The sequence below is a fragment of the Astyanax mexicanus genome, chromosome 22, assembly GCF_023375975.1.
Source record: "Astyanax mexicanus isolate ESR-SI-001 chromosome 22, AstMex3_surface, whole genome shotgun sequence".
NCBI classification, from domain to species: Eukaryota; Metazoa; Chordata; class Actinopteri; order Characiformes; family Acestrorhamphidae; genus Astyanax; species Astyanax mexicanus.
The window spans coordinates 9,530,001-9,549,383 of NC_064429.1; the positions used below are offsets into that span (position 1 = coordinate 9,530,001).

General features: G+C 40.3%; 1 protein-coding gene across 1 annotated transcript in view; it reads left to right on the plus strand.

Moving 5' to 3' along the window:
- trpv4 (transient receptor potential cation channel, subfamily V, member 4) overlaps positions 1-18,552 on the plus strand; it is a 41,040-nt gene extending 22,488 nt beyond the window's left edge. The window contains exons 6-17 of the mRNA XM_049470258.1: positions 566-706; positions 4,180-4,478; positions 5,362-5,541; positions 5,690-5,848; positions 6,558-6,650; positions 7,653-7,726; positions 9,398-9,563; positions 10,314-10,380; positions 11,672-11,982; positions 13,154-13,281; positions 14,540-14,658; positions 14,764-18,552. Coding sequence (XP_049326215.1) covers positions 566-706; positions 4,180-4,478; positions 5,362-5,541; positions 5,690-5,848; positions 6,558-6,650; positions 7,653-7,726; positions 9,398-9,563; positions 10,314-10,380; positions 11,672-11,982; positions 13,154-13,281; positions 14,540-14,658; positions 14,764-14,882 — 1,856 coding nt within the window. The 3' untranslated portion in view covers positions 14,883-18,552. The remainder of the gene's footprint in view (positions 1-565; positions 707-4,179; positions 4,479-5,361; positions 5,542-5,689; positions 5,849-6,557; positions 6,651-7,652; positions 7,727-9,397; positions 9,564-10,313; positions 10,381-11,671; positions 11,983-13,153; positions 13,282-14,539; positions 14,659-14,763) is intronic.
- Positions 18,553-19,383: the final 831 nt, after the last annotated feature.

Below are 19,383 nucleotides of genomic sequence, written 5' to 3' on the forward strand. Positions count from 1 at the left end.
ACCACCGTCCACCTGAAGGACTCAATCGGGCACTAAGGAGCTGACCCAGCACAGAGTGCCAATCCATATTTGGGCATACAGTCATACAGGAGTTCTCAGAGGAACCACACAGACACAATGAGAACATAAAAACTCCACCCAGATATGGACTTGAACCCAAGACTCCAGCGCTGGGAGGTGAACATATTAACTAAGTAACTAAGGTACTGTTCCGCCAATTTAGCTCCATGTATGATGTTTCTAAGGTTTCATCTAGTACTGATTAAATCAGCTATTATCCAGTTTGTTTGTTTATTACTTTTACATTGCATTTACAGATTTTTTTAGCTGACTCTCTTATCCAGAGTGACCTACAAGGTTTTTCCTATGACAGAAAAAGGACCAGTGTAGAGTTAGGAGTCTAGCCCAGGGACTCTTATTGGTGTAACACAGCATTCGGTCACCCAGACCTGGAATTGAACCCCAGCCTCCCACTGCACCGCACCACACCATGTTTGTTTGCTCATATGTTGGTTTATATGTTGGTTTATATGTTGGTTTATATGTTTGTTTGTTTGTGCTGCAGGTCAGACGGCGCTGCACATCGCCATCGAGAGGCGCTGTAAGCAGTACGCGGAGCTGCTGGTGGAGAAAGGGGCGGATGTTCACGCTCAGGCCCGCGGACGATTCTTCCAGCCACGAGACGAGGGAGGATACTTCTACTTCGGTTAGACTTTAAACTTTCTTAGACCAGGTTACTGTCCTACACTCCCGGCCACTTTATCAGAAACCCCGCGCCAGTCCTTCGGAGTGATGCGGCTGTATATGTGTATGTTTTCACACCTGTAGTTGTGAAAGTTTATATGGTTCGGATCAGTTGATGAGTTTGTGTTTATTTGGAGCGTTTGTCCCTCTGTTTGGTTTGGTTTCACACAGGCATAATAAACCTAAACACACCAAAATGCGCACCAGTAAACCACGCGAGCACATCGTCTCCTCTGATTGGTCAGAGCTTTTTTTTTTTGTTTTGGTCTGAACCCGAGTGTGATTGGTGTTTTCACACCTGCTTGATCAAACCGCATTAAGAGTACAAATGAACCAGATACTATTTAAACCGGAACAAATAGTGATGGTGTGAAAATGCCCTGGTGCCCACAAGAAAATAGGTGTTTCTAATAAAGTGGCCAGTGTAAGAGTTTAAGTATAAGAGTCTGTGTTCTTGTTTTTGGTAGATAAATGAAAAATAATCAGGAAGTTGGAGTGAGTGTAACTTTAGGCTTAGTGGTGTTGATTTGTGTTTGCTTGTTGTGTAATGGTTGATCGGGTATTTCTAGGTTGTGGTTGTAGGCAGTTTAGTTTTGACAGACATAATACAGTTTATACATAGTGTAATTTTATGAGAAAAACTGTTCTAAAGATGTATTTAATTGAATGTGGCATTGTGTCCTCGAATTTAGTAAAAATCGGTTAAATTCAGGAGAAAATGATTTTGTTTACTTGCTGTAGCAGGTGTGTTTATGGAGAGAATGATAAAACGGGAATATGAGTGTAATAAACAGTGGGCACAGGTATTACGAAAGGGGTAAAGACAGTCAGCGTGGCACATCAGGTGATGCTCAGGCTCCGCCTCCTGTATGTTTGATGGCTGGAGCACAGTTAAGCCATTCAGGGCTGTCTGACGGTTAGCAGGAGCACTTCAGAGAGACGTGAGGAGGATCAGCGTGACGTTACGCCCTAAATATAACACTCAGCTCAGCGGAGAACACGCCAACACAGAGAACAGCACCTCTGTGCCACCTGTGCCAACATACATCCCACCTGTGCCAAGATACAGCGAGTAGAACAGCAGCATGTGGACAAGAAGTGCCCAAACCTGAAGCCAACAGGGCATTTATATACATTTAACACTGCGCCTCTACTGACCTCTGCTGGACAGAGTGTGGTAATACAACTCTGGCCACTTTATTGGAAACACCTAGCTATTACCTTGTGCTTCCACTCACTGGCCATTTTATTGGAAACACCTGCCTATTACCGTGTGCATCCTCTTAGTGGCCACTTTTTATTAGAAACACCTGCTTACAACATTATGCTTGCACTAAATGGCCACTTTATTGGAAACACCTACCGGTACTTACAATATTATGCTTCTACTCTCTGGCCACTTTATTGGAAACACCTACTGTATTTACATCATCATGCTTCCAATCACTGGCCACTTTATTGGAAACACCTGCTTACAATATTATGCTTCCACACACTGGACACTTTATTGGAAACACCTATTTACAATATTATGCTTTCAGTCTCTGGCCACTTTATTGGAAACACCTAACTTACAATCTAGTGCTTTCACATACTGGCTACTTTATTGGAAACACCTGCTTACAATTGTATGTGTCTATTCTCTGGCCACTTTATTGGAAACACCTACTTACAATACTATGCTTCTAATGCCTGGCCACTTCATTGGAAACACCTATTTACAACAATATGCTTACTCTCATTGGCCACTTTATTGAAAACCCCAACCTATTACCTTGTGCTTCCACATACTGGCCACTTTATTGGAAACACCTACCTGACTACCTTGTGCTTCCAATTTCTGACCTCTTTATTAGAAACACTCATGTATCTTATGCTTCGTTTCACTGACTAGCCACTTTATAATAAAATGCTAAATGCTACGGCTAATTAGCTACATTTAGAGGTGTAATAGTGAGAAGTACGTAAATCTGTTTAAAGTGTAATTTTCTCTTGTGTTTGTCTGCTCTCTGTTCGATGTTCTCTTGTGGTGATGAGAGAAGTTAGTTTGCGAGATAAAGAAAGAGGCGCAGCGGGAGTTTCTCTCTCTCTCTTTCTGAAACAGATTGAAGCAGCGTACGTTACTTTTCTGCGCTAGGCCTCGTTGTCGGGTTCGGTTCTCCATCGTGCCGAAACCGATTTCCTCCTGCATTAAGCGCGGCCGGCTCCGTCTAATCCCCCTCCATTACCCCTCCAGCCGGTCGGATCTCAGAGCGGCTGAGTAATTTGCCGCGGAGCTCAGACCTGGCGCGACTGACGGGCTAATGTGATTTAGCGATCACGCTAACCGCTCTCCAAGCGTGTGCAAATCAATGAGGGGGAAGCGTTTCCACGAGAAGTGACATGAAAGTAATCTGTCACCCCTGGCAACGGCACTCCGGCTCTGTCTCTCACCGTCTCCTAAGCCTCTGTTTGGGCTCCTCGTCTCTGAAGGGCCTCCTCACGAGGGAAGCGCTAATTGTGCGCTTGATAACGTTAGCGTTCGGATCAAAGCGCGCGTCTTCCCGCCACTCTGATCCCTGACAAAAGAGCGTCTTTCGCGGGATTGACTTTGGCGGGCTAATTGTCTCTGCTTTCACTGCAGCCTGCGCCGGCTGATTAAGCGAGGCTGGAGACGAGCCGCTGTTGATTCTGAGAGCTCGTCTCAGAACATCTGGAGCTTCAGGAGGCGTTTATTAATTGCTGTGAAATGCTGATAAATTTGTGCGTATGGTTCAGTTCTGCAATATTCATATGAGATTGAGTAATTCATAATTCAGCAGTTCTGACGGTAACACCCAACCCAGATAATTCACCTGTTTTTTTTTTACTGCCTGGCCACTTTATTAGAAACACCTAACTCTCTACCTCATGTTTCCACTATCTGGCCACTTTATTAGCCATTAATTATTGGCCACTTTAACAGAAACACCTGCTGTTGTGTGCTAAGCCACTTTATTAGAAACAACTGTTTAACCTTAGGCTTCTTCACTGGCCACTTTATTGGAAACACGTACAATCTTATGCATCTTCTTACTATTTGGCCACTTTATTAGAAACACCACTTTATACTTTCCCTTAGTGGTCACTTTATTAGAAACACCTACCACTACCTTGTTCTTCCACTGTCTGGCCACTTTATTGGAAACCCCTACATATTAGCTTGTGCCTCCACTCTCTGGCCACTTTATTAGAAACACCTGCTGTACCTTCTGATTCCACTCACTGGACACTTTTGTAGAAACACCCACTTACATTGTGATTCCACTTTTTGGCCACTTTATTAGAAACACCTGCTGTAAGTCTCCAGTCTTTTAGTCCTTTGCCACTTCTACCTGCTGTATCTTGTGCTTTTACTCTCTGGCCACTTTATCGGAAACCCCGCTCTTGTGCTGACGCTGTTTGCTGTGCCGGTAGGGGAGCTGCCGCTGTCTCTGGCCGCCTGCACTAATCAGCCGGACATGGTGCACTACCTGACGGAGAACAGCCATAAGAAGGCGGACATGCGGCGGCAGGACTCGCGAGGGAACACGGTGCTGCACGCGCTGGTGCACATCGCCGACAACACCCGCGACAACACGCGCTTCCTCACCAAGATGTACGACCTGCTGCTCATCAAGTGCGCCAGACTCTACCCAGAATGCAACCTGGAGCAGGTGCTCAACAACGACGGCATGTCCCCGCTCATGATGGCCGCCAAGCTGGGCAAAATCGGGGTGAGGAACATTTACAGATCTGAGAAAAGGCTTTTTACTTAGAAACCTGAGCAAATCCTGAGATATTTTAATGAATTTGGGACTAACCTGGGAAGGAACTCAGGAGGACAACTCTCAAGGGAGGGCATCCTTCTTTTGTTAAAACCAGTTAAAAAATAGTAATTGATAATCTGCATAAGTCGTGTAAATGTTATCCTAAGCATAAAGAAATAGAATTCATCCTGATTGATCTCATAGAAAAGAGACAATGCAAACAATTAAAAATAGATTATCAGACTGTGGATAACAACTCCAGCTAATCTACCTATAATAGCCTAAATTAAAGCAAAGAGCCATAAAATAAAAGCAAAAAACTGCATATCATGATAACAGTGATATTCTTTAAAAGCAGTCTGTTTTAAATATGTTTTGCTATTTACTTTATTTATCATTTATATGCATGCATTAAATATGCATTTTACACTACTTTGCTATACTGTTGTTATTTTACTCAAAATCATGGTCTTGGTAAGTTGCTGTTTATAAAATAGACAAACTTTTATATATTTTTTTGTTTTTACTGAGTGTTGAAAACTGATATATATATATACTAAATAAACTTGAATATTTATTTTAGTTTTCAGCAGTATATTCTTAAAATGAACATATACATTTTTTTTAACTTGTTTTGTAATATCGCCAAGAATATTGCTTTTGCAAAAAAATCGCCCAGTCCTAATATGCACCCCATCTTCCACTTCTACCCTCAATTACTTTATTTTTTACGTCTATAGACAGGGAATTTGTGAATTATAATAGGTGCCCTGACTTTATCGTAAGACTGTATATGTATTTATGTTTATTTTTGTGTAATACAGTATGTATTGTATGTGACTTCCTGCAGGTGTTCCAGCACATCATCCGCAGAGAGGTACAGGTGGAAGAGGCTCGTCACCTGTGCCGGAAGTTTAAGGACTGGGCTTATGGACCTGTTTACTCGTCCCTGTACGACCTGTCCTCGCTGGACACCTGTGGAGAGGACGTCTCTGTGCTGGAGATCCTCGTCTACAACAGCAGGATAGAGGTATCTGCTCTGGGAGGGGCTTCATGCATTTTCTGTACAAATATATGTTGACACCACCCCTATTAATGGTTCTTATACAGCAGCTCACGGACGCAGCCTTGTGCTGATCCACATCACCTGTAGTGACGTTCAGTTTGTTCCCCTTCAGAACCGTCACGAGATGCTGGCTGTGGAGCCCATTAACGAGCTGCTGAGAGCCAAGTGGCAGAAGTTTGCAGCCGTGACATTTTACATCAGTGTGATCTCCTACCTCATCACCATGATCATCTTCACACTGGTCGCCTACTACCGTCCCTCAGGGGGCAAGGTGAGAATAAATTTTTATAAATTATTTGGTCCGTTTACTTATTTGGCTGTAAACTGAAATTAAATACAGCTCTGGAAAAAATTAAGAGAGCACTTCAGTTTCTGAATCAGTTTCTCTGATTTTGCTATTTATAGGTTTATGTTTGAGTAAAATGAACATTGTTGTTTTATTCTATAAACTACAGACAACATTTCTCCCAAATTCTAAATAAAAATATTTTGATTTATTTATTTTATTTGCAGAAAATGAGAAATGACTGAAATAACAAAAAAGATGCAGAGCTTTCAGACCTCAAATAATGCAAAGAAAACAAGTTCATATTCATAAAGTTTTAAGAGTTCAGAAATCAATATTTGGTGGAATAACCCTGGTTTTTAATCACAGTTTTTTTTCATGCACCTTAGCATCATGTTCTCCTCCACCAGTCTTACACACTGCTTTTGGATAACTTTATGCTGCTTTACTCCTGGTGTAAACATTCAAGCAGTTCAGTTTGGTGGTTTGATGGCTAATGTCATCCATCTTCCTCTTGATTATATTCCAGATGTTTTTAATTAGGTAAAATCAAAGAAATTCATAATTTTTAGGTGGTCTCTTATTTTTATCCAGAGCTGTATTTCATAAAATACTTAAAATGTGAAAACATACATTTTACAATACATTTGCAAATGTATGTGTGTGTATAAACTCTATTATTGACCCTCTTTAGCCTCCATATCCGTATGTAACCCCGGAGGACAAACTGCGTCTGACTGGAGAAATCATCACCCTCGCCTCTGGAGTATTCTTCTTCTTAACTAATGTGAGTCTCTCACACACACACACACACACACACACAGTCCAACTGTTTCTATGCCCCCATGCTTCAAAAACATCTCTTAGAACATGAATACAAAAAAAAATTTAAGAGAAAACTGCCACTGGGAGGATGCAGGTTTGAATCATTTAATCCCACAGCCAATCATTTTAATAGTTGTAAGAAATGATTATAATAGTTATAAGAAACAAACAAAGTAACAAAACATCAAATGTCCTAGTTTAGCGGCCTTAAGGTGAACTGTGCACACCGTGCAGCTTGATTTAGGACAGTGTGTCAGCGTGTCTTTGCTATCATAACGACTGGAAAAGTACACCTTATATCCACCATCATATACTAATTCTCTTAATTAATGACGGTTGTGCTTAATTTTGGGCGTAACATGACATAGACCAATCAGAGTGTGTCTTTAAGAGCTCATCATTCTTTTTAAGAGTAGATCAGGTGAGCTCTGACTTTGGTGGATTGCTATTTTAATGGTGCAGCTACCTGGACGTGTCCAACAAACTCTTCTCAGCAGAGGAAACTGAGCTGCTGGTTGACGCTGTGAAGGAGCTCCAGCAGCTCATTTACGGGAACAGCAATGTTATTTTATTCACTCTTCTGTTTATTGTTGATGTAAATGTGAATTGTGAATAAGAGCACCACTTACAGCTAGAGCTGGATGATATACTGTAGCAGAAACTTATATCACAATATATTTCTTAATTTCAGTCGATACGATTCAATAGCGATATGGATATGAACAGTATAAAAGCCCCTGTTCCTGCTGTATATAATCACACACTGATAGAGCTGCTGGGAATTTGCTGAAAATCCTCTCAGCCCCCCCTGAACTTCTGTCTGATTAGATCATGTTTCTGCTTCATTTATATCAGAAGAGTTTCTCAGGGTTTCTCTCGTTTTTTCCTGAGTTAAACAGTGAAACGCTGAACAGCAGATCTGTCTCTCTCTCTCTCTCTCTCTCTCTCTCTCTCTCTCTCTCAGGTTAAAGACCTGTTCCTGAAGAAGTGCCCGGGGGTGAACTCCTTATTTATTGATGGATCCTTTCAACTCCTCTAGTAAGACTCACTTACTATTTCACTCTCTGTCTCTCTCTCTCTCTCTCGCTCTCTTTCTCTCTCACTCTCTCTCCCTCACTCTGTCTCTCTATCACTCTCTATCTCTTAGTATCTCTCTCTCTCCCTCACTCTGTCTCTCTCTCACTCTCTCTCTCTCTATCTCTTAGTATCTCTCTCACTCTCTCACTCTCTCTCCCTCACTCTGTCTCTCTCTCACTCTCTATCACTCTCTATCTCTTAGTATCTCTCTCACTCTCTCTCCCTCACTCTGTCTCTCTCTCACTCTCTATCACTCTCTATCTCTTAGTATCTCTCTCACTCTCTCACTCTCTCTCCCTCACTCTGTCTCTCTCTCACTCTCTCTCTCTCTATCTCTTAGTATCTCTCTCACTCTCTCTCCCTCACTCTCTCTCTATCACTCTCTATCTCTTAGTATCTCTCTCACTCTCTCACTCTCTCTCCCTCACTCTCTCTCTATCACTCTCTCTCTCTCTCTATCTCTTAGTATCTCTCTCACTCTCTCTCTCTCTCTCCCTCACTCTCTCTCTATCACTCTCTATCTCTTAGTATCTCTCTCACTCTCTCACTCTCTCTCCCTCACTCTCTCTCTATACCACTCTCTCCCTCTATCTAAAAGAATAAATACAATTTGTTTTATTTATTTGAAGGTATATTAGAATAATTGATTAGGATTTTCAAGTTTCTAATTGGTTATCTGAACAGTTTGTATATATATATACTAAATATTGATATAGAGTGGCTGAATATCATGTATCAGTTTGGTTCCACTTTACAATTATGTGCAAATTTGTGTTTGTCTAACATCTCAATCTCAATTCTCAATTAAATACGTTTAAGTTTGGGGATGTAAGATGACAAAATGTGAAAAAGTTCATAGGGTAGCGTCTGTAATAAAGGTCCATAGATATCGTTGAAAACTGTATTGTGCCATCTCTAGTTAGAACATCTCTTTGGGCTGATCTTCGTTAATAGAAGCATAATCTTAGTCCAGAAATCTCTCTCTAAACCCTGCAGCTTTGGAACCAGAATGCTAAAATGCTAAATTAAATAATTTGGAACTAGTAGCGTATTTTTTGCACTATAAGGTGCATTTAAAATCTTTTAATTTTCTCAAAAATCAGCAGTGCATCTTATAATCCGGTGCGCTTATGTATGAAAGTAGTGAATACACCACTGAAGTACAGCTTTATAGGGATGAGTTTTCAGTGAAGTTTCTCCAGCACTAAGGCTGGAGCAGCATTAGCGTTAGCCGCTGGAAACTGTATGGTGCCATCTCTAGTTAGAACTTCTCTTTGGGCTGATCATCATTAGTAGAAATCTAATCTTGGTCCAGAAATCTCTCTCTAAATCCTGAAAGAGCTGCAGCTCTGGAGCCAGAATGCTAAAATGCTAAATCGTGCTGTTCGTCCTCCAGCTCTGTGATATTAATATTAAACTCAGGCTGAAGCTGATGTGTAGTTAGCAGCTCCGCCGAATATCAACAGCCAATTAGTGTCCAGAACAGAACGGGGCGTAATGAGGTCTGAAGCGATGCTGTTGTTTCAGCCGCTAACAGAAATGAGGTAAATTAGCCTCAGACGGGAGCAGCTGCTAATTGGCTGAGAGTCTTTGTGCTGTTTGTGATGGTGTAATTCCTCCGGTCTGCTGCAGCTTCATCTACTCGGTTCTGGTTCTGGTGACGGCGGCTCTGTACCTGTCGGGAATCGAGGCCTACGTCAGCGTGATGGTGTTCGCTCTGGTGCTCGGCTGGATGAACACGCTGTACTTCACCAGAGGACTCAAACTCACCGGAACCTACAGCATCATGATCCAGAAGGTAGAAGATGCAGGATGGGATTTAATGGTTACCTTCATAGAGACTTTGAACTTGACTTTGAACACATGCATTAGCTTTAGATAAGCATTTCCAACGAAAATCCATATTTTAACCATTTTAATCCTTTGGGGAAGAGACCTAATAGGTACTAACTAGCATTCCAAACATGCACCACATAGCAAAAGCTTAGAAATCATCTGCAGTAGCATAGAAATCTTTAGCTGTAGAATAAAAAACACTGAAACACTATCAACCCATTAGCAACTACCTGCGAAACCACAGAAATTATCTGAAACTGTATTTTATCTATAAGGTATTGCTCAAGATACTTCTCAGTTATTAAGGGGCAGTAAAGCCAATCTGCTGAAGTACAACGTTATAAAGGTGAGTTTTCAGTGTTTCAAATTTTTACAGCACTAAGGCTGGAGCAGTATTAGCGTTAGCTGCTAACTGCAGCACTAGCGCTTTCGCCATTTAGCAGAGAGTATATTTATGGTACTTCCATAGCATCCACCAAGCAACACCTTAGAAACCACCAGGGAATTTTTACCACTGCATGATTTCAGTTGTTTTATGTGTTCTGTCTAATTAAAACACTTGTCCTGATCAGTTGTTCCATTAAGTAAGAGATTAAGAAACAACATACATGACATGACTATACCTAAAATCACACCAGTTTGCTAATCATGTCTTTATGTCCCACATCTGTCTGCTAACCTGAGAAAAACGCGTTGTGATGTTTGTGTTTAGATTCTCTTCAAAGATCTTTTCCGGTTCCTGCTGGTCTACGTTCTCTTCATGATCGGTTACGCTTCAGGTAATAATGATAAAAATAATAAATGTGCTTTATTTATGATTCTCTTGCTTTTTTCTTTCCTGCAGCGTTCCTGATAAGTGCCAGTTTCATCATCATAGAATTTTTGATGGTGTTTGCGGTGACTGTACTTGAGGATACTTTCAAAGTTCTTGAAATATTTTTGAATTGACTGACCTTAATTTTTTCTTAAAGTATTTTTTTTCTTTATTTAGTTGAGTATTTCTCGCTTCTCATAATCTGGATTAGAACATTACTCAAATATTCACTATTCACTGTATACCTGTAACTCTACCTCTTCACAACTTTACTACAACTGATGCTCTCAAACACTTTATTAAGAGACAAGAAATTCAAGTAATTTACTCTTGATGAGTTCAGCACAGCTGTTAACTGAAAGCCTGAATTCCAGGTGACTCTAACTCATAAAACTGACTGAAAAAATCCAGCAGGGATGTTCAAAAATGAAAAGCAAGAGGAGCTACTTTGCAGAATAAAACTTTTTTTTGTTTACTAAATAATTTCATGTGTTTTTTTCTTCATAGTTTGGATAAGTTTAGTATTAAACTTTTGACTGGTGCTGTAAATTTACAGTTTGTACAATATGGGAAATCACAAAACTAAAACCAGTAGTATTACTGAGTGGGGAGGAGACAACTGTAATTAATGGTATCAGTGTCCTGGCATGTCCTGCTATATCTAATATATTCATTCTAAAAACAAAACAGAGTGGTCTGGTAGGTTTGTTGGATGTAATAACACTCTATATTTTGTATAGTATTTTATATATTACTTTCACACAGCATTTTCTTTACATTAACCTGCATTAAAAGTACTCTTCCATCAGCTCTGTGTAATTACACATTCACCTCATAGAGGGCTCCAAATCCTCAAATGCCCAAAAACCTACAGACCGTTGCTTTAAAACAAGGTGAAATGTAAAATGATTCTCTAAAACTTATAAACTAGCAACTTGTTCTGTAATTTTACACAAATATTGTCGCTGTCCAATAAAAAAAAAAATATTCCATTTTTTTTAGTTCACTAAATAATTTGAACAAACAAACTTTCTCTTACACTGTGTCAAAATCTCTTGGTAAATCGACCAATAGAAATTCTTCAAAATTACCTGAAATATACTCGTTTTACATTGACTTTCATAAAAAAAATTAAGATAGTCTTTTATGTAAAGTTGCTGTTTTGGAGATTATTTGGAGTAATTATCTATTAAAAATTGGTAACCTTTTAAAAAAATTAACATTTTTTAAATTATGCCATTCTTCTTTACCCCCAGCTTTAGTATCCCTGCTGACGGTCTGCCCCGCGAACAGCACCGACTGCTCAGTTACCCCCTGCCCCACCGTCCCACACTGCAGAGACACCGTGACCTTCAGCCTCTTCCTGCTGGACCTGTTCAAACTGACCATCGGCACGGGGGACCTGGACGACCTGGTGCAGGGGGCGCAGTACCCGGTGGTCTTCCTCATCCTGGTGGTCACCTACATCATCCTCACCTTCGTGCTGCTGCTCAACATGTTAATCGCCCTCATGGGGGAAACGGTCAGCCAGGTTTCTAAAGAGAGCAAGAAGATCTGGAAGCTGCAGGTGAGCTGAGTTACTGAGAGTTAGTAGAGGTTCTAAATGGACCTACTGAGCAAGTTAGTGACAAAACTTCAACTGATAAACCAATGCTAATGCTGTTCCAGCAGTGCTAGCCAGGGTTGACAGCAGGCAACAGGCTAATAATACTCCCCTCTATTTTAAATCAACATTAGCTAATGCTAATGCTGCTCCAGCAGTGCTAGCCAGGGTAGGCAGGAGGCCGTGTTACAGGCCGTGTTACTCACCTCTGTACGGCAAAAGATCTAGCACTGAGCGCTGTGGTTATCAGCTAATGCTAATGCTACTCCAGCAGTGCTGGCCAGGGTTAGCACGAGGCTACAGTTTAATATACTTGCCTGTGAATGGAGAAAGAGCTAGTGCTTAGCTCTGTGGTTAGCAGCTAATGCTAATGTTGCTCCAGCAGTGATAGCCGAAGTTAGCAGGTGGCTCCAGGCCGATAATACTCACCTATGTACGGCGAAAGAGCCAGCGCTTAACGCTGTGGTTTGGAGCTAATGCTAATGCTGCTCCAGCAGTGATAGCCAAGTTAGCAGCAGACTACAGGCCGATAATACTCACCTCTGTATGGCGAAAGAGACAGTGCTTTGCAACATAAGCAGCTTATGCTGCTCCAGCAGTGCTAGCTGGAATTAGCACCAGGCTTTAGTCCAATATACTTGCCTCTGAATGGCAAAAGAGTTCGCGCTTAGCGAGGTTAGCGGATAATGCTAATGCTGCTCCAGCAGTGATGGCCGAAGTTAGCAGCAGGCTACAGGCTGATAATACTCACCTGTGAATGACGTGCATCTATTACCTGACGTTGAGAGTATAATCAGTCTGATTTATAATCACACTGCAGTACAGAGAGAATAAAGCAGGGTGTGGAAACATCTGGAAGACGTTCTCCTCTCAGGGCAGGTGAGCTGTTATATTGTTAATAATAAGCGTAATAAATTGGGTTAATCAGAATCACAGTCCTGTAGGATGAAGGTGAAAATAAGAGCTGGAAGCTTCAGATGAAAAGGAAATACATCTCAGCAGCAGATAACCTTACTGAGGTCTGAATAATTAATCAGATAAAATGAGGTTAATTAGAATCAGACTGAAGAAGCTGCAGGTGAGGGGGGGGTAAGGTGCTCCTGTGTTGATCTCCTGTGTCTCTGATCTCCTCCAGTGGGCGACAACCATCCTGGACATCGAGCGCTCATTCCCCGTGTGTCTGCGGCGGTATTTCAGAGTGGGAGAGATGGTGACGGTGGGAAAGAACTGGGACGGAACGCCCGACAAACGCTGGTGCTTCAGGTACTCCTACAATACCCTGAAATTAAAGTAATATAATATAGAATAATGTAATATAATAGAGTAATATAGAACATCTTCAACCTGTATTTGTATCTGATACCAGACGTGTGGACTGACTCATTTGTTAAGTCACAATTTTTATTTTACTCAACAAGACTTAAAAAGACTCGGCAAGGCTTCACACGTGTCGGAGGAGGCATGTGCTCGTCCACATCGTCGCAGGGGCCACTGGGAGAAAATTGGGAGGAAATGGGGAAAAAATCAGAAATAAAATTATAAAAAAAAAAGACTTGGCAACTCAGTTTTAACACAAAGCGTTAAATAAATAAATGATATTGAATCACATGAAGCTTTTTGTATTTGGTGCAGTATCTATTGGCAGCGTCCTGTGGCTCGCACCCTATGTGCAGTGCCCTGTGGGCAGCATCCTGTGGGTGATGTCCTTTGGTCAGTGTCTTGTAGTCAGCATATTTTGGACAGCCTCCAGTAGACAGCATCCTTGTGGGTGACGTCCTGTGGTTGATGTCCTGGGGTCATTGTCCTGTGGGTGGCGTCCTGTGGGCAGCATCCTGTGTGCGGCATCCTATTGGCAGTGTCCTTTGGTTGATGTCCTGTGGTCAGTGTCCTGTGATTGATGTCCTTTGGTCAGTGGCCTGTGGGCGGCATCCTATTGGCAGAATCCTGTGGGCAACATCCTATTGGCCGTGTCCTGTGGGCAGAGTCCTTTTGGCAGCATCCTGTGGGCATTGTCCTGTGGCAGCCTGCTGTGGGTGGCTTTCTCTGTGATAAGTCCTGTGGGCAGGGTCATTTGGGCAACATCCTCTGGGATAAGTCTCGTTTCCAGCGTCTTGTGGGCAGCGTCCTGTGGGCAGCATCTTGTGGGATAAGTCCTAGGGGCAGCATCCTATATGTAGCATCCTCTGAAATAAGTCCTGTGGGCACCGTCTTGTGGGCAGCGGCATTCTCTAACATAAGTCTTGTTGTCAGCATCCTGTGGGCAGTGTCCTGTGGGCACTGATGAAGGACTAGAGAATGAGTTCATTTTATCTACAGGGTGTTTTAGCTGTAGGTAGGAGTGTGTAATAGAGATGAAGACAGTGAGTGATGATTAAACACAGTGTTTAAAAACTCCAGCAGCACTGCTGCTGCATCTGATACAAGTGTACCATTTATACCATTTTATATACTGAATATCACAGTAAAAAAAATGATATAAAATGTTGCATGAGGACATTCTAAGTAAGACTTTGTGTTACAGGGTGGATGAGGTGAAGTGGTCTCACTGGAATCAGAACCTCGGGATCATTAATGAAGACCCGGGACAGAAAGAGTTAAACCAGCAGGAAAACGAGCAGAGCGGAAAAAGATTACGCAGAGGTGAGTTTTCTAACTTTAATATGCACAAATAATATTTCATATATTTGACATTTGACTTTTCTTTGATATGAAACTTAACCTCATATATGTTGTAATTTGTTGCAGACCGGTGGTCCACGGTGGTCCCGCGGGTGGTGGAGCTGAGTAAAGGGAATAGAAACAGTCACCACGTGGTGGAGATGGAACCCCTCAGCCCCAGAAACAGATTCCGCTCTGAGAGCTAAAACCAGAGCCCAGGGGATCCAAACCCAACAGAGACTCAAAACCAGCTAAACTGACCAATCAGAGACCACCAGCACCAGCGTGATGAGGGGTCCAAACCCACTGCAGTCAATACAGGGTCCAAACTCAGGCTCAGTCACTACATACATCACAGGACTGGAGAACCAGATCAACTCGGATCGGTCAAATCCTGTTAAACAGCACCAAACTGGACGTCCAGATATGCTGTGATCAGATTTTAACTTTTAGAGACTTTTAAAGACTTTTAAACTTTTATGTTGGATATAATTTATTTTATTAAGTCATTTTGCACCAATTCAGCCAAGACAGGTTTATAATGCACTATATTTCCAAACGTTAGTGGACACGCCTTCTAACAAATGCAAACAGCAACTTTTAGTGCATAGTGCTAAATATTAGAACCAAGATAAAGCTTTTAAAATATAGAAAGCATTTTTAGTAAACCCTGGATTCAAGAATTCATATGATTCATCCCTACATTGGTCAGGAACATACAGTGAAAAAAATACAGCTCTGTAAAAAAATAAGAGATTAACTCACTGCTTAAAAATGATGAGTTTCTTTGATTTTACCAAATTGAAAACCTCTGGAATATAATCAAGAGGAAGATGGATGATCACAAGCCATCAAACCACCAAACTGAACTGCTTGAATTTTTACACCAGGAGTAAAGCAGCATAAAGTTATCCAAAAGCAGTGTGTAAGACTGGTGGAGGAGAACATGATGACAAGATGCATGAAAAAAAAACTGTGATTAAAAACCACCAGAGTTAATCCACCAAATATTGATTGAATACTGAACTCTTTAAAGCTTTATGAATATGAACTTGTTTTTTCTTTTGCATTATTTCAGGTCTGGAAGCTCTGCGTCTTTTTTTTTTTTTGTTATTTCAGCCATTTCTTTTTTTTTTTGCAAATAAAAGCTCTAAATGACAATATTTTTATTTGGAATTTGGGAGAAATGTTGTCTGTAGTTTATAGAATAAAACAACAATGTTCATTTTACTCAAACATAAATCTATAAATAGCAAAATCAGAGAAACTGATTCAGAAACTGAAGTATTCTCTTCATTTTTCCAGAGCTGTATATGATAAATATCAGTGTTAAGAAGTTTTTTTCAGATTTTTTTCTGTGATCTGACAGACGGCTCTAAAAACTTCTGCTCTGTTAAGTGACCCGACTGCAGTCTTCCACCATAAGGGCTCTTGTTCCGCCCCCTCAGTGGAGGCGGGGCACTTCAACACTAAGGAGGAACACAGGGACACACAAGTACTTTTCAGCTGCAGGTTTTTATATACGACTTTTTAACCAGGAGAAACTTTAGTTTTATAGATGTTTTGTAAGTGTTTGTACTCAGGGACCTGTTGTACTGATCTGTCCAGGCTCCGCCCACATAAAAAAAAAAGTTCGTACATAGCAACAGTTGCTCGGTTTTTATAATTTTTAGAATTTTTATGTTTTATACAGTAATGTTTGACTTCTAGGCTTGGTGATCAATATTATACAACATGGCTACTGAAGTGTTAGCATGCTGGCTACTGGTCTCCAGCAAGTGTTAGCATGCTGGAAGTGTTAGCACGCTGACTAAGGGTGTCATTTAATACTGTTACTGCAGTATGCCAGCTATTGGCCTAATCCAACATTGCTACTGCAGTGTTAGCATGCTGGCTATGGGTTTCATTCAATATCACTACTTCAGTGTTAGCATGCTGGCTACTGGTCTCATCCAACCTCTGGTACCAAGGTGTTAGCATGCTGGCTTTGGTCCTCATTTGATATGTCTACTGAAATGTTAGCATGCTCGCTATGGGCCTAATCCAACATCGCTACTGAAGTGTTAGCACACTAGCTATGGGCCTCATCTAACATCTGGTATCATAGTGTTAGCATGCTGACTATGAGCCTCATTCAACATAGCAACTGTGGTGTTAGCATGCTGGCTACTGGTCTTATCCAATATCACTACTGCAGTGTTAGTATGCTGGCTATTGCCCTAATCCAACATTGCTAATGAAGTGTTAGCATAATGGCTATGGTCCTTCTTCAACATCCTGGTACCAAGGTATTAGCATGCTGACTATAAACATCATCCAACATCGCTACTGCAATGTTAGCATGCTGGCTATGGTTCTTATATTACATCACTACATAAGTGTTAGCATGCTGGCTACTGGTCTCATCCAACATAGCTAATGAAGTGTTAGCATGCTGGCTATGGGTCTCCTCCAACATCAATACTGCAGCATTATCACACTGACTATGGGCCTTGTTCGTTATTGCTTTCACAGTCTTAGTATCCTTACCAAACTTTAGCATGCTGGCTTTCAATCATGTCTCTCTGTATGTTACTGTATGTTAGCACATTGGCTAAGGGTCTCTTCTAACATCATAACTTCAGTATTAGCATGTGGTTAGCGCAGCACTATCCTTCCATTAGCTAATGGTGCAGGCTACAATGTTAGCAATAATAAAATTGCTGAATCTGATAATGTGTTGGAACTAAAGGTGGGGGCGGAGCTTGGGCAGATCATAGAATTATTAAGATCATCTAGAATGAGGCTGTTCTAAATGTTTGGAATTATCTCAATCAAACAGTGATAATCTGATACAGTGATAAACCAAATATAAATACATGCTCAACGATTTTGCACATTTTTTGCCGTTTTAATCTATTTTTCTTTTTAATTTTTGCTTTTAATTCACTTTAATTACACATTTTACACCTCTATTCGCATATCTTCATAATTTAAATCTTTTTAGGCACAAGGTGTTTCCAGTAAACTGGCCATTCCGAGTATGATTGATTATTATGGAGTACAATAAATGTGTTTTCAATAAAGTGGCCACTATATTTAATACAAGAAAGTTGTTTCCAATAAACTGGAAATTTAAATAAAGTAAAATGTGTTTGATTCAATTTAGTGACCAAGTGCAATGTAGGTGTTTCCAATAAACTGGCCATTCCATATAAGGTAATCTGGCAGTTTGTTTCTAATAAACTGGCCAATAAATTTAAGTGTGGTTTAGGTGTTTCCAATAAACTGGCAGTTCGATTCAATTTCAAAGTAGGGTTTTCCAATAAAAGAAAAGTCAATTTAAGTACAATTTAAGTACAATTGAAGTGTTTCCAATAAATCGACCATTGATTAAAGTACGAGGTAGTTGTTTCCATTAAAGTGGCCACAGCAGCGAACCTACAGTGCCTCAATCGGTGGCTTGGTTTTAATCTTTCTGTATTTGTTTTTTAATGTTTGTATTTTATTGTTTAATATCAGAGTCCTGTATTCTGTACATATTGGTGCTCATTATTATAAGTTTTAATCGATATTATAACTTTTAATTGTTATTATACGTTTTCTGAAGATAAACTGACTGAACTGCTGAAGTGGCAGTGATTTTGCCTTTTTTTATGCAATATATTGGTTAATTGTATTCTTTTTCCTCAGAGCTTCAGCAGATCTGTTTACTGCAGTCTTACACAGTCAATAGAGCTGAATTTATACAGTAGATTATAGAAATAGATGATAATATATTATAAATATATTATATAACAGTAGAAACTGAAGGTGTCTGTGCTGATTCTGCTGTCTGGAGCAGCCTGTTGGTTTTGTATGTATATATTTTTTGCTCCAATAAAATATTTTTTTTTTTACGATTTTACAAGTTTATGATGTTTAATTGCATGTCTGAGATTTTTCAACACAATAAAATTAGGTATAAGTGAAGTGTTTCCAATAAACTGGCCATTTGATTTAAGTACAAAGTAGGTGTTTCCAATAAACTGGCTATTTAGTTTAGGTATAAGTAAAGTGTTTCCAATAAACTGGCCATTTGATTCAAGTACAAAGGAGGTGTTTCCATTAAACTGGCCATTCAATTGGGGTATATATGAGTTGTTTCCAATAAACTGGCCATTTAAGTAAAAAGTAGGTGTTTCCAGTAAACTGGCCATTTAGTTTAGGAATAAGTGAAGTGTTTCCAACCACTGGCCATTGGATTTACGTACAAAGTAGGTTTTTCTATTAAAATGGCCATTTGTTTCCATTAAAGTGGCCATAGCAGTGGACCTTATGTTTATAATTGATCTGGAATAAAGAACAGAGTGTCACGTCTCTGGTAACCAAACCATTTCCACAGAAATAACCCCAGTCACATTCTTATTAATAATTAAATAACACAGATGAGAACTAGTGTATCAAATGCGATATTACAGATAAGCTCATTTTTAACAATATTTTGATTATATATCGCAGAGGCCTGATTATAATCCCCCTGTTAGTGTTTATATTCTGGTAATGTGTGTTACAGTGTTTAAAGTGGACCCCTCCCCTGTTGCCCAGCAGGAGGCAGTATATGGTTATTCCGCTCACTGTAAAGTGAAAGTATCCCAATGACCAGTTTAAATAAACACATGTACATTATATTATAACTACACATTCTTCAGCAGATAAATATTAATATTTAGATGCCACATGTGTGTG